This window comes from Cetorhinus maximus, chromosome 9, assembly GCF_964194155.1.
Source record: "Cetorhinus maximus chromosome 9, sCetMax3.hap1.1, whole genome shotgun sequence".
Taxonomy (NCBI): domain Eukaryota; kingdom Metazoa; phylum Chordata; class Chondrichthyes; order Lamniformes; family Cetorhinidae; genus Cetorhinus; species Cetorhinus maximus.
The window spans coordinates 30,439,557-30,455,442 of NC_135887.1; the positions used below are offsets into that span (position 1 = coordinate 30,439,557).

The 15,886-nt window shown below is 45.0% G+C and overlaps 1 protein-coding gene and 1 non-coding gene across 2 annotated transcripts in view; both read right to left on the reverse strand.

Annotated features, from left to right (window-relative positions):
• The window catches only part of clip2 (CAP-GLY domain containing linker protein 2), a 151,508-nt gene that overhangs the window by 49,835 nt on the left and 85,787 nt on the right, over positions 1 to 15,886 (reverse strand). The window contains exons 4-9 of the mRNA XM_078548427.1: positions 15,009 to 15,133; positions 12,425 to 12,638; positions 11,555 to 11,752; positions 8,113 to 8,216; positions 4,821 to 4,881; positions 390 to 494 (exon numbers count right to left, since the gene is read on the reverse strand). Coding sequence (XP_078404553.1) covers positions 390 to 494; positions 4,821 to 4,881; positions 8,113 to 8,216; positions 11,555 to 11,752; positions 12,425 to 12,638; positions 15,009 to 15,133 — 807 coding nt within the window. The remainder of the gene's footprint in view (positions 1 to 389; positions 495 to 4,820; positions 4,882 to 8,112; positions 8,217 to 11,554; positions 11,753 to 12,424; positions 12,639 to 15,008; positions 15,134 to 15,886) is intronic.
• LOC144685087 (U6 spliceosomal RNA) lies at positions 2,433 to 2,539 on the reverse strand. The gene has a single exon (XR_013577610.1). It is a non-coding gene; the product is annotated as a U6 spliceosomal RNA (small nuclear RNA).

The following is a 15,886-nucleotide window of genomic DNA, read 5'->3' on the forward strand; positions in this document are numbered from 1 at the left end:
CCAGCACTTTGAGTTATTATATTCAGTAATATTAACCATCTGCCCTGTTGCTTCACATGCAGCCAATGCCACAGACAGAGCTCGGGGTATATCAGGGAGCTGAGCCTCCACATGTTCATCAGAAAGCTCAGCTTCCTGCTGTAGACTTAGCAAATTAGATGACGTGCCAAGCAATGTTTTTGCAGACCAATGCCAAGCAGAAATATAAAAAGGCTTTCGAACACAGAAGTAAAAAGAAAACCAATCCCACCACTCCCCTTCCAGCGCAAGACAGAAAACAACCCAATATGCTTGAAAATAAAATGAAGCTTTTGTGATGCCAAGCCATTCTCAGGCAAGCTATGAGACTGACTGAGGGGTGGGCAGGAGGGCACATGAACTGGTTTTACCCGAGTGTCTTCGAACTCCTTTTGGAGTTTTCCAGCTTTGGTCCTTTCAAACAGCAGGCTGTGTTCGAGCTCCCGAATACGGGCATGCTCTAACTTTGTCTGAGTCTGTTAGTCCCGAGGGAAGAAGATGAAAAGGAAAGAGAGAGAGAGAGAGAGAAAAAAAGAGACACAAACAGACTGTAACAGCTCAGCACAATAAAATCAATGGAAGGGAGGCAAATGCAAAACGGTTACAACGTCAAACATTCACACTGAAGGATAAAGCTTTCCCCTGAATAACATCTGCTGATCTTACATAACATGCATCAAGCGTTCAGAGAAATTCCAAAGAGAGTATTACATTTCATGTGGAGCAGGTCTACACATAAAGATTTGAGCCTCCAAGTTAGTCACGCATATGAGAGCCGCACATAAAGCATCATCTTTTTATTCTCCCACTCTTGGGCAAAATTTACTGGGTTTGCACTGTACATTTCTGCACAGCAGCAAAGCTGAGGTTGGGAACTCAGCAGTACTGAAAATTAGTGTATTCCAGTACCACACCACTACATTGAAAAAGCACGCTCGTAAGATGTCTCTCCTGCTTTCTTCTCTTGCAAAAATTACAAAAACAATGGGACTATTTTTTAAAGTACCCCAAATCGGAGTTGGGTTTGCATCCATTTCCTGCACACTGCTACCAAAATGACAGCTTTGAAACAATTTACACGTACACCAATTTTCACTGCTAGCACAATACCAGCTGATAAAATACTGACCACCTAGAATTCTGGATCAGCTTTTCATACGTAATTATATCTGGATCCAACTTACTGACAGCCAGTCCTATGGGGGAATTCTCTGCCTCGGTTTCTAGTAGGGTTTAACTTTTGAGTTGGACTTTTATCTTTTTTTTTTACAATGCTGGGACGTTGCCTCAGCTTTGCTGGATCTAAAACAGCCACCGTTATGGGTCAGTAAAAGTGCGTTGCTATATTATACCTGGGCATTACAGCAGGATTGTGGTGGTTAAATTTGAGATAGAGAATTGTAGGGTTATTTTCAACTGGCATAAATAGTAAGCAAGGCTGAGTATTAGGCCCTGAAGTTTCAAGTGCAGTTACCATATGATTACTTTTGGATGTGGAAGCAAGGCATCTCACCTGGGATAAGGCGAGAGCTTTCCCCAAACTGCAGAGAATCAATAAGTCCTGGCTGGCTTACATTTTAAATGGTCAACTGTTTTCATTCAAAATGGCCAAAAACAAAAATTTAGCCTGGACATTAAAGTGCCCCAGAAGTTGCATTATACAGTGTCTTAAATATAGAACTGTCAGCAATTCAAAGGCACATGTGGGGATCGATTAACTCAGTTGGCTGGACGGCTGGTTTGTGATGCTGAGTGACGCCAACAGTGCAGGTTCTATTCCTGTACTGGCTGAGGTCATCCATGAAGGCCCCGCCTTCTCAACCTCAACCCTCGCCTGAGGTGTGGTGACCCTCAGGTTAAACTCACCACCAATTCTCTCTCTCTAATGAGAGAGCAGCCTAAGGTCCTCTGGCTTTACGGTGACTTTCACTTTCACATGTGGATGCATTTCTTTTCACTTCATGACTACGGGAGTATTGCTCCCATAACAATGCACTTGGGGAGGGCAAACAAAGCAAGGGAATACTCAAAAAACGGAACATATTGAGAGGGCTAGAGGAAGCGAGAGGCCTTGGAGTGCATGCCCTGAAGGTAGCAGGATAGATGGATGAGGTGGTAAAGAAAGCATATGGAATGCTTTCCTTTATTGGGCGAGGTACTGAATACAAAAGTAAGAATGTAATGATGGAACTGTAAAAAATGCTGGTTAGGCCACAGCTGGAATTTTGTGTACAGTTCTGGTCACCACATTACAGGAAGGACATAATTGCTCTGGAAAGAGTACGCAGAAGATTTACAAGAATGCTGCCAGGACTTGAAAATTGCAGCTATGAATAAAGATTGAATAGGCTAGGGTTGTTTTCCTTAGCACAGAGGAGGCTAAGAGGTGACCTAATTGAAATGTTTTGAAAGTGTAAAATATGGAACGCTTCACAAATTTGCGTGTCATCCTTGCGCAGGGGCCATGCTAATCTTCTCTGTATCGTTCCAATTTTAGTATATGTGTTGCTGAAGCGAGCACGGTGACCTAATTGAAGTGTACAAAATGATGAGGGGCCTATATAGGGTAGACAGAAAAGACTTGTTTTCTCTGGTTGAGGGATCAATTACCAGGGGGCATGGATTTAAGGTGATTGGTAGAAGGATTAGAGGGGACATGAGGAAAAACCTTTTCACCCAGGAGGGTGGTGGGCGTGTGTCTGTCTAAATCGGTGGTTGAGGCTGAAATGCTCAACTCATTTAAAAAGGTACTTGGATCTGCATCTGAGGCGCTGTGATCTGCAAAGCTACGGACCAGGCGCTGGAAAGTGGGATTAGAATGAGCGGCTAGTTTCTTTTTCATGTTTTTCTGGCCAGCACAGACATGATGGGCTGAATGGCCTTTTTCTGTGCCATAACTTTTCTATGGCCCTAAATCAAGCCCACAGTGAGAAACATTTCCTTTACTGCTTGATTAAACTGGAATATTCCAGACTCAGTCATTCAACCAATTGGTGCTGGATGATCAGCAACAGCTCTACGTGGGCTATCTACGAAATGGGTTGAATTGTATTTTACCCAGCCCTCAGAACTGATCTTCAATTTATTAGCTGGATTTCTGTTCCAGGCAGGTTTTTTCGAAAAAGGTCCTAAAATAGCTACTTCTGGTAGAAACTGGATTTATCCCATTACTCAGTGCAGTTTGGCAGGAACCCATTACATTCAACGGGTTGCAGGGGTACAGGGGTTTTCTATAATACACTTTGACAATGGAAAAAAGTAGGTTAAGTAGCCAATCAAGAGGACCTTAAAAACATCTACAGACACAACATACAGGAAACAAAACACTAGGTCAACAAGTTCACAACTGTAAACATCATGGGAGCAGAATGATCAAGATCACATTCTCAAAAAGTAAAATACATCAATAAAGCCATCTCTCTCCTTTCCAATCCACCCTGTCAAAGCAAAACGTTGAGTTATAATTCTGCCCTCAAGTGGAAGAGTTGACTATCTGTCCTCCAGGAGTGAAAGACTGGGAAGGTTGCTCCCTCTCAAATGTAGCAACAAAAATTAGAGTTTAAACCTATATAAAGGTCTGTTTTTCGGGGGGAGAATTGTCCCCCCGTCCGGGGGCGGGGGGGGGATTGTGCAGAGGGAGGCGCGAACCCCATCGGCGCCCCCGATCAGGTCCATGCCGCCATTTTACGTGGGCGGGCCAATTAAGGCCTGCCCAGTGTGACACGCACCTGGAAGCGCTGAGCACTCCCTGTGCGGACAGATGGGAGGAGTTTCCGGAGTCGGGGCCTGCACACATGCAAAGGAGCACAGAAATCTCCCTGAGGCACAGAGGTGCCTCAGGGAGATTAGTTTAAGTTTTAAACATGTAAATAAAGAAATTTAAACATTTTAAAACATGTCCCCTTATGTGACAGTGTCATATGAGCTGGGACATGTCAATGAATTTTTTTTAAAAATTTTATTCAATTTTTAAACACTTCATGAAACCTCATCCCGCCCGTGGATGAGATTCCATGAAAAATGCGAAGGCCACCTGGGCTCTTCACCTGCCGCCAATCTTAAGGTTGGACGGGCAGCATTCTTAACTGCTTTAACCGATTTCTTAATGGCCTCTATTGGCCATTGACATTTCGGCGGGCACGCAGCCAATTCCGGCACGCGCCCGCCAAACGAAATATCACGATGACGTCGGGACGCACGCCCGACGTCATCGCTCGTCATTTTACACGTCGGCGAGCGGGCCCCGCCCCCACTTGCCAACCCGAAAATATTGCCCCAGGTCTATCACATGACAAGTAAAATTCTTCCATATGAAGAGTGAGAATTAGGATTATTTCAGCAGTTATCCTGTCACATTATCTCTGTATTCCTGATCTTAGGTACTGAAGGTTCCATGGTGTTGGATACCTTGTTTAACAGTTTTTCTTCCAAACTATTTTGTATTGAACAGGCATACCTATGAACCCCTTAACCTTCAGGTTATAAAAATGTTCGATCTTATTTGCAAATATCCCTCTTCCTATATGTCTGGGTGCCCACGTGTAGTGGCTTCCCTAGATGAGAGAGCAGAACGCATTCACCTGAAGGCATCTTCACAAACACCATCAACTCTCTTGAGTGATGCACCCCTGCCAGGCCATCTTAACATGGTGCCATGAAAAATGGGGGAGCACAGTTTGAGGAAATGCCAGAAAAGGAATGCCAGTCAAGGTTTGTATCCCAGTTTGGGTTTATCAATGAAGTGTCCAACGCATTTCATGTACTGAGATACCGATTGCATTATCTGCGTTCAACACTTTTACCTCCAAATCTCCTTTGGTAATCGATTCTTCTTCCACTCGGAACTGGAGATCTTCAATTTTCCTGTTAAGCCATAAAAGCAAAAGAGTAAAAATTAAAGTTAAGTTTTCAAGGATACTATACACACCATACGGTGATAAATCCCAACAGCTTGGTTTGGCTTGCTGGGGTCAGTTTTAACGAATAACGTTCTTCTCTGCAAAAAACTGAACCATAGAAAAGTTACGGCACAGAAAAAGGCCATTCAGCCCATCATGTCTGCGCTGGTTGAAAAAGAAAAAAACTAGCCGCCAATTCTAATCTCACCATCCAGCACCTGGTCCGTAGCCTGGCAGGTTACAGCGCTTTAGGTGCAGATCCAGGTGCCTTTTAAATGAGTTGAGGGTTTCTGCCTCCACCACCAAACCAGGTTTTCCATCAACCATTAGCCTTTGTTTCCTGTCGCTGAGCCAATATTGGATCCAACTCGCCACATTCCCCTGTATCCTATGGGCTATTACTTTTCTGACCAGTCTGCCATGTGAGACCTTATCAAATGCCTTATGAAAATCCATGTAGACAACATCTACTACACTACCCTCATTAATCCTCCTTATTACTTCCTCAAAAAATTCGATTACTTTAATAAGACATAACCTTCCCCTAACAAAACCATGCTAAATATCCCTGATTAATCAGTTGCTTTCTAGCTGACAGGATAAACTGTCTCTCAGAATTGATTCTAATAATTTGCTAATAATTTGCTCACCACCGAAGTCAGACTGGCCAGCCTATAATTGTTTCATCTATCCCTCGCACCTTTTTTAAATAACGGTACAATGTTCACAGACCTCCAATCCACTGGTGCCTCACCTGTATCTGGTGAGGTTTGGAAAATGATCCTCAGAGCACCTGCTATTTCCACAGATAAAAGCAAAATACTGCAGAGCTCTGAAGAAGGGTCATATGGACTCGAAATGTTAACTCTGTTTCCCTCTCCACAGATGCTGTCAGACCTGCTGCGTTTTTCCAGCATTTTCTGTTTTTAATCCACTATTTCCACCCTGGTTTCCTTCAACAGCCTGGGATACAATCCATCTGGCCCTGGTGATTTATCCATCTTCAAGGATGCCAGTCCCTCCAGTACTTCCTCTCTCACCCTGCTTATTGTACTTAATATTTCACACTCCTCCTCTTTAACTAGGATACTGCATCATCCCTCTCCTTAGCAAAGACAGAGACAAAGTACTTATTGAGAACCCTGCGCATATGTTCAGCATCAATGTATAATTATCATGTACATCTCTGATAGGCCCTGCCCTTTCCTTAGTTATTCTCTTGCTCTTAGTGTACTGGTAAAACATCTTTGGATTTTTTTGATTTTACCTGCCAAAATTTTTTCATATCTCTTTGCTTTCCTAATTACCTTTTTTACTTCATCCCTGTAGTTTCTATACTCCTCTAGGCTTTCTACAGTATTAAGTTTTTTGTGACTGTCATAAGCTTTCTTTTTCTGCTTTATCTTATCCTGTATGCTTCTAGATAACCAGGGGTCTCCAGACTTGGCAGTACTGCCTTTTTTCTTTCTGGGGACATGTCTACACTGTGCCTGTAGAATCTTGCTCTTGAATGCCTCCCACTGGCCTGTTACTGATTTCCCTTCAAGTAGCTTTAACCAGTCCACTTTCACCAGATCACCTCTCAGCTTTGTAAAATTTATCGTTCCCCATTTAGAACTTATGCTCCTGTTCTACCTTTACCCTTTTCCACAAGTATACTAAATGTAACTGTATTATGGAAACTATCTCTGTCATGAAACTAGCATTTTTTCATAATATTTATCTGGTTTATTGTGAAGTAGGTTTATGGGGATAAGTATAGTTGGGTCTGTGTGTAATTACATTTTGTAGTCAAGCAGACTGCAAGCTTTAAATCATCAAAAGAAGCTCGGCATGCTAATGAGTAAACATGGATGCTGGCTTAGCATGTAAGGTGTGAAGGAAGTTTGCATTTTTAGATAAATGAAAGGGTATTTGGATTTCAAAGGGATCTTAGTCTGTTTACAACTAGCCAGATAAGCAAGGCTAAGGAATGTGTTTATTTTTCCCAAAGGTTACTGATAATATTGGCAACATTAAAGTTTTATATTATGAGGAAGATACAGTTTCAAAGACATATGGGACAATAGAATTTACATATTAAAAAGAGAGACATGTATAAAGGAGAATGAAAGGCTAAGTGGAAAGAGAAGGCCAGGTAAGATCCAACAGGAGTGTGTGAAATAGCATTAATGAAGCCTCCAGCATTTGTGCATAAGTCTGCTATCTAACGAAACTGAAGCTGGAGAAAAGTCATTTGGAATTCCACTGTTGCTGGGTAAGGACGTTAAGGGACCAAGGAATATGGAGCTAAGGTAGATAAATGGTGTTGAGGTGCAGACCAGCCATGAGCTAGTCAAATGGCAGAACATGCTTGAGGGGCTCAATGAGCTCTTTCAGTTCCTACAAACTCCTGCTCAACCTCGCCCTCTGTAACTCACTCTAGACCCATAACCCAGCTCCTGCACTCTGGTTTTCCAACTCTAACTTCTTGTCCCTCCAATCCACTAAATACACACAGCCTTCACCCATCTGAGCCAGACTCTTTGGAATTCCTAAGCCTCAGCCTCACTGAAACTCTCTTCACACCCTTTAAAGTCTTCTCAAGTCCAACGCTTTGTGCTGTTCATCATCCCTACAAACTATTTGTGCTTCCCCAGCATCCATTCGCCGCTCTGAAGCACTCTGTTCTATTATATGAAGGATGCTGTATAAATACACTTTATAAACACACGTCATCTTTAATGGGGAAGATGTGGTAAAACAAGAAATCTGACAGCAGGGTGTAAAAACAACACCAAAGCAAGACAGGTGTATTGTCAGTGATTTTTGTGCTTGTGGGGTGAACGACATCAGTGCTAACGCTTGGAAGATCTTTCCACTTTTGCAATTGTGCGTCAACAAATGCACAATCTGGTTGGGTTCAGCACTGGTCATGTACAGCACAGTTTGGATGTGGAGCAAACCTCTCTTTATTCAGTCTGTTATCTCTTGTTCTACTCAGTGCTTTCAACATATATTCACATAAATGCCTATCTTTAAATGGCGGTGTGGTTTGACACCATTCTGTCAGGACAGGAGGTTTCTGGCTTTACGGGCAATAAGCCACTTCATTTCAAAATTTCCATCTTCCTCGTTCCCGCTTCCTGGCCAGTTACCCTTCCTTAGACCCACAATCTTTCTTTTTTCCTCCTCCTATATTTACACCTCTTGTTACCTTTTCTCCTCTTCCAGTGTGTTTAACAGCTCCAGTTTTTGTTTCTCAGCATTGTTCAACATGGATCGCACTACCTGAAGATTCGTCTCGGCCTCTGTCGCATACTGCAGGGAAAAAAAAGTCAGGTCACTTCTTAACTGAATAGCTTTTTGCTTTTGGATATTCACTGGGATTCGTTGCAATAGACCCTGCACCATGTTATTGTTTGACCATTTATTGACTAGTAAACACTTGATACAAGGGACATGGGGCTGGATTTTGTCAGGGTGTTCATGACCCAATTGCAGGCTGGAAAGCCAGGGCCCAACACCGCTTTAGCCATTTTGGAAAGCCTTGGAAGATAATGAGCTGTCTTCGAGGCTCCTGTCTCTTTAAGGGGCGAGATCCTGCCTCCAAGAGCTGCCAATTGGAGACCAGCAACTCGTCAGTTCCAGCAGCACTACTGGGAGCAGTGGCCACTGTTGTGGCCCAGTCCGTAGAAGCAGCATGGCCGCCACCCTCTGAAGAAGGTGGGTGGGGTCAGGGCCACCAGGGCCAGTCTATGGCAGCCATGGCAGATGGAATTAATAGTCTAATTCTGGAATTAAAAGTCTAACGATGACCATGAAACCATTGTCGATTGTTGTAAAAACCCATCTGGTTCACTAATGTCCTTTAGGGAGGGAAATCTGCCATCCTTACCTGATCTGGCCTACATGTGACTCCAGACCCACAGCAATGTGGTTGACTCTTAAATGCCTTCTGAAATGGCCAAGCAAGCCACTCAGTTGTACCAAAGACTACAAAGTCTCAAAAAATGAATGAAACCGGATGGACCACCCGGCATCGACCTAGGCACCTGAGACGACAATCGCAAACTCCAAGTCACTGACCATCCTGACTTGGAAATACATTGCCGTTCCTTCAATGTTGCTGGATCAAAATCCTGGTGCTCCCCCCTAACAGCACTGTGGATATACCTACGCCACATGGACTGCAGCGGTTCAAGAAGACAGCTCACCACCACCTTCTCAAGGGCAACTAGGGATGGGCAATAAATGCTGGCCCAGCCAGCGAAGCCCACATCCCGTGAGTGAATAAAAGAAAGTTAGGCAGGCCCCAGTGAAGGGGCGGGGGGCATGGTTGGTGAGGGCAGGCGAGTTGTTGCTGCAGAGTTGGCCATTACTGTTGGGTGACACTGAATGGGCTTCAGAATGCCCAATCAGGAGGGCCCCATCCTGATCTTGCAAAGAGGCCGCCAGGTTTTACTGGGCCATTTCCCCATACAGCGGAGGGCCCACCTGTCTCTTGTAGAACGCCAGTGGCGGCAGGAAGAGGCCCTTAAGTATCTCTTAATTGTCCACTTAAGGGCCCTAATTGGCCTCTGGGCGGCAAGGCCATCCTTCACCTTCCCCACTGCTAATAGAATTCCAGAGCATTCCAACCCCTGCCTTCCCTTGCCATTCTCTGGCATGCCCGCTCCCCCAGCCTCCCAAGGGCCCCATTAAAAACTGCGCCCCTCAGCTCAGTTTTGGGAGCGTCCTCTGACATTGAGCTCAACAGAGTGTGCACAGTACAGCCAAACTCTAATGACCAATGTCTGGTACTTTTGCTCAGTCAATGTACTGTTAAATGACAATCTAACTGACAAAGCAGGGGGATGGGAATTCAATCTATTACATACAGAAAAGTTTTGTGTCTATTGGCAAGCTTGATCATACTCCAGACACTGTCGTCGCACTTTGTTAGTTATGCGAATAAAAACCGTTAGTCATTTCACGTTTTGGAGCTGTAAATCTGTGAACAGGGTTACAGTTATTCTGTGATTGAGCTCTTGGCCTGAATTCTTCCCTCGTCGGCAGGCCCGGGAGTGGTCAGGAAATAGGCCCCCGACCGCGATTTCACGCTGGCTGGCCAATTAACGGCCAGCCAGCGTGAAACGCGCGCTGAAGAGTTCAGCACTGCCGGGGTGGGGGCAGGAAAAGGGCGGGTGCTGATGTCACCATGGGCGTGGGTGAGCGCTTCCACTGAGCTCCCCGAAGGCAGACAACTGCCTCAGGGAGCTGCAGGCCTTACAAATAATAAAATAAAGCACAAAAAAAGCTGCAAAAAAATGTCTATGCAGCACAATCAAGCACCTGAAACCGTACCTCATAAAAATGCTGTCCCCAGATATTGCTGTTTATTTTATTTCCTAACGGAGGTTTTATTCCACCTGTGGATGAGGTTCGATCAAAAACGTAAAACCTGCCTGGCCGAATCGTCCATCCGCCAACCATAAGGTTGGACGGGCCGCAAAAGATTGGTGACAATTACGCTGTTAATGTGCTTAATTGTCGGCGGGCACACTTCCACTGCTGCGCACGCCCACCCAGCAAAATATCACGCGAGTGCACAATGATGTCAGGATGCTCGCCCGACATCATCTCGCGCGATTTTATGCCCATTTGGGTTGGGCGTGTGCCCACCCACAGAACGTGAAATTTGGCCCCTTAAGTTTGCAAAGAGACTTGATTAGCGGGTACGACTATTTAGACCATTTCCACCAAGGGAGTGCCTCAAAAAGGGACAATCTAGCTTACAAGCTAAACATCACAATCGTGTAGACCTTACTCGACCAGTTAGCGATTTCCCAGGAGGTCCACTTGTCTAAATACAGGTAGGTAAAAGTGAACTTCAACAAATCAATGAAGTGTCAATATAGCTGCTGCAATCTTTTTAAAAACTTAACACAATCCTAAGCAACCATGACTTTGAAAACTTTAATTTTCAGTGCCTAAAGGACTGTGCAATACTGAAGAATTATTTAGTTAAATTAAACTGTACAAAATAACGGTATTGGTTAGAAGAGATTGCAACCAATTTAAAATAAGTGCATCAACTTCTTCACTAAAATAGCGGAAAAAAGGAATTTGATAGGAACAGATGTCCAATACTGTGACAAGTTACAATTAGAAAATAAAATCCATCGCCTTTAGTGTTAATGGCTTTGTAAAACCCAATTTTACAAAACAATGAACTTTACTCAAAATGCATTGTTCCTTTGCAAAAAAATTGCATTAATGGAAATCTCTCGCAATAAAAAAAAATCACTGCATGGTCGTTCTTTCTCTGCACTCAAAGGGTTGTGAATCTTTAGAATTCTCTACCCCAAAGAGCTGTGGATGCTCAGTCGTTGACTATATTCAAGATGGAAGTTGATAGAATTTTAGGAACTACAAGAATTGAGGGATAAAGGATACTGTGGGAAGGTGGAGTTGAGACAGGCGGTCAGCCATTATCTTGTTGAGTGGGTGAGCAGGTTTGGAGGGCCGAATGGCCTACTCCAGCTCCTATTTCATACGTTCTTCTGCCCCAGTGACAAAAATCCATGTCACTTCATGAACATTTAGACCAATGTTATTAATTATTTGTTAGTTTTGAGAGCGTCCAGGCCTATTTGTGCCTTTGCCAGATTCTGTACCTGTGCGTGTGTGGCCTTTAGAAGAGCCAGCTCTTTCTCCACCTCACAGATGTGGCTGGTTGCCTTGGCAACCTCAGCTCGCTCCAGGTCCCGTTCTGCCAGCAGCTGCTCGATGTGCTGCTGTTTCTCCTTTAGAGCTTCCTGCAAGGCTGTCGTGCCAGAGATCTTCCGAGCGTAGCGAGAGGATGTCTCGGTCAGCTGAGAGAGAGAGAGAGAGAGAGGAGGAGGAACAAATCTTGGTTTGGTTCTAGAGCTGGGGGGGGTGCTAGTAATAGCATTGAATAACTGTGGAATGCGGGACATCATTGATGATCCAAAACATGGAGAGAAAACAACAGGTTGGTGTGTAGTGGGCCGGGGTGGGGGAGTATGTGTGGGGCGGGGGGGGGGGGGGGGGTGGAATGTGGTGGGAAGAGAGATGGCGAAGGGGAGGATTGAAAGCATCCTTATTAATAACTCTATCTCCTGCCACAGCACTGGAACAGGAAGTCACTGCCTCTGACATCATCATTGTGCGCCTGAAACAGGAAGTCAGCACACACTCTGCCCATAGGAGCATGCGCGATGCTACTGTCGTCAGCTATTGCCCCTGTCCAAAGAAGGGTTATGATGATAGAGAAGGAGAGACAACCGAGTGCACACATCATGTTGTGATAGAAGATAGAAAAGGGTTAGGCTAGATGTGAACAGGCCGTTGAAACATCAGTGCTAATTTTATGTTTGTCAGATTAGTATATTCAATGAGTGCTCTAACATTGTTAATAAAATATTGGCACAGGCATCAGTGTGATACCAAGTACTTCTAAGGTTCACTAAACCGAGACTTATTTGTTCCAACTTTGGAGATGATGGATGTAAGCAGTTTCTTACCAGTCCCGTTCGGCTTGGTCGACCCCCTACAGAAGATGCCACGGAACTGACAGAACTTATTGAGGAGCTGCTAGGGCTCTGCGTCAAGGCTGAGACCCCCATGGCCATCCTTTTACTCTTCTTGGTTTTGGCTGGCGTTGTGGAGGGGAAGCCAATCCGCATCACCTTGTGAATGGGAGCAAAAAGACCAAACTTGGGTGGGCATTGGAAGTACCTGTTGAGGAACAAAACCAAAAGTCAGAAGAAACATGTCAGAACCAAGAGTTAAATGCAGCAAGTGGGCAGAATTTCCCACCTGCATTATGAACGATATGAAGCCTCCATGGAAGAAACATACAATTGCTGGTAGATGTGTGGATTTCTAAAATATCCCTATTTGAATACCTGGAGACAAAAAGGGGACATGGCCTGAAATGAAGGGTCACGAATGGAAAATCTTGATGCTTTGTCAGGCTAGGGCTCAGTGAAGTTATCCCAGTGAATGGCAGGCTGCACAGCCAAAAGTAGCCTAGGTAAAATCTCCTGCAGTTGCCCTTGGAGACGAGTGAGTTCTAAGCAGAAAATGAATCCGTCAGTCTCAGAGTGAACATAATTTTTGGTTCTGCTCAACTTGGATTGGATGCTGCAGTCTAACTTGAAAACTGAACTGAAGCAAATGGGATGAGAGGAATCTTGACTGATTTGCAAAAATTAAATGTTTTCTACACAAACAAAAGAATTAGGCCTTTACACAATAAAACCCTCAGCTAAACGTACCTGGTGTTGGAAGTCAATAATGGGGGACAGGTACTCCAACTTGGATACAATGGGATGAAGAATTTAATAGAATTATATCAAAAGCAGAGCACAGAAACAGGTCCTTTGGGCCAACAGGTCTATGCCATTGATCATGCTTGAAATGAGCCTCTTCCTACCCAATCAGGATATCCTGTCTTTTCTCCCTTATGTTTTTATCTAGTTTCCCCTTCAGATTGTCCTGCAGTATAAAACGTAGTATGAGAAAGTTATGATCCTATTAGTAAGTGGTGAGTTATAAAATCAGTCGCTAGATTATTTGATTTAGCAGAGATTAACCACTAGCTCATATACCCTAAGAGATGAGGGAATTCTTTTTTAAACTAAAAGCTCTGCATTCCACTTTTAGTTACACCTAAAGAGTAAAAAGCAAACACAGGCACTGGGTAGAATTCAGTATGACGGGGGGTCTTGTCCACCAGTTTGAGAACCAGTGGGAGACTCATGTCGCTTCTCTCCAGAATACGCGACACAATTACCCGGTAATCAGGCACTAACCTGGACAGCAGATGGGGAGGGTTGACAGTGAGCACGGTGGAGGGGGATTGGGAGCAAGGCGGTGGCTTCCTGATGCTGGGTCCCTCCATTGAGCACAGAGTACCTGTGAATGAGAGACCCTCCCCACTGTCAGTTGCTGGCAAACCCAATAGGGTATCCAGAGTGCGAGTCCCCCAACAGGTTGAATACTAGCTGTGGCTGGAAGAGGCCATTACGTGGCCTCAACTGGCCTCCGGGTGGGAAGGATGCCCTCCACCCTTCGCGCCCCAAGCTAGATCAGGGGTGGGGGGGGAGGGGGTAGTCAGGAAGGCGGTGAGATCCCCACTCCGCACCCTTCAACCCAGTTAAACGTCTCCGTCTGCCTCCGAATCTGTCTCGGAGGCGGTGGCGGGAGAGTATTAAATTCTGAGCATTAACATTAATTATTAAACTGTCCAGGAACATACACATAAGGGAGGTTCTTCAAATTTGCTCTCGGTGCAGTGTTTCTTAAGCTGGGCACACATTGGGAATTCTGGTCTGGATCTCAGCACAGGATCACAGAATCACAGAATTGTTACAACGCAGAAGGAGGCCATTTGGCCCATCGTGTCTGCACCGGCTCTCCAACTGAGCATTATGACTTAGCGCTATTCTCCTGCCTTTATCACGCAACCCTGCGCATTGTTTCTAGTTAAATAATCATCTAATGCCCTCTTGAATGCCTCGATTGAACCTGCCTCCACCACACTTCCAGGCAGTGCATTCCTGCAGGATGTTCCATCCATTAATTTTAAATGGACAATAAATGGGTGATGTGGGGAGGGTACTGGGGAGTTTGTGCTAATTCCCAAAATGTGCTTCAAGTGCACAAATTGGGTAGTCATAGGGCAGGAATGGTTGGATGCAAAGTAAATTTTCCTCTTTTACCCTGTCCTGGGTCAAGCGTACCACGATTAGATGTAACATAAAGCTCCCTCTACACTATCCCATGATTAGATGTGAAAGTTCAGTGTGTAGCCACTCATAGCAAGAGTTGGTTGGGAATTTATGATTCTGTGTTTGCACATCAATCCCTAAAATGAAAAATCGGAGGATACAAGACTGAGAAAAGTGATACAGGGTATATCAAGATGCCTGTCCTATGCCGACTTATAAAATACTCTATGGCACATAAAAAATATTCCAATGGTCAGTTTACATGCATTAATCTCTTTGCACACAATATTTCTATGAACTTTTTGGGGGGAGGATGCAGGGGTACAACTTACCCGACTGTGGGAGTTGAGGGGCTAATGAGAAGGTTCATTACCTGGTACCAGCAACAGCTCCATCATTCTTGCCCAACGGTTCATCCAGTTCAACTCCACACCACTCGCCCTTTGCAAAATCTGTCTCTCCGACATATTTTACCACTCCGGTTTTAGTGCCACCCACCTGTAAAAATGGTAAATCTAGTGTAAATAAAAGCCAATGTGTTAACGTGGACTCATTTATCACAGCATCAATGCATTGCTTACTTAGCAAATAAACCAATTTGACCACGAAATCTGGGCTGGATTGTACATCCCATGGAAGGCCGGGGCAGTCGGGAGGGGAACAGTTGGCAGGCAATGAGGGGGAGTGTAAAATTGGGCACTGTACCACAGCTGCAGTTCCCAGTGCCCACCTGCCTGCCAACATCATAATTTCACCAGTTAAGAGCCGCTTAAGAACCTCCTTCTGCCACTCCTAGAATGGCAGGAGAGACCAGCGCCAAGTGTCTGGCCCGGCAGGTCTCATTGGCTGGGCTGGTGGTCGGTCAAGGGTGGAGCCTGCTGCCACCTTTATGGACCCCCTCCGACCCTAAGGTCTTCCCATCGCCATTTTTCCCCTCCACCCCCTGCCCTGTCCACCCAGCCCCCATCTCCCTCGTCCAGTTCTGCCATCTTAGCCCTGGTGAGACCCTGGACTTACCTGAAAGTCCGGGCTCCATCACTGCACGCCTTCTTTTGGATTGGCTGCAGTCCCAGCAGTGGCCACTGCTCCTGGTGGCGCTGCTGGAACAAGATGGCCGGCAGCTCTTGGAGACCGGAAATCTGGTGGGTGCATTTCATCACTTTATAATCTAAAGTTGCATTTACATTGTTGCTGTGGCTGGACTTCTGTTGGTCAGTGATGCTGCAGTTGCTGTAGAGCTCAGGTGTCTGG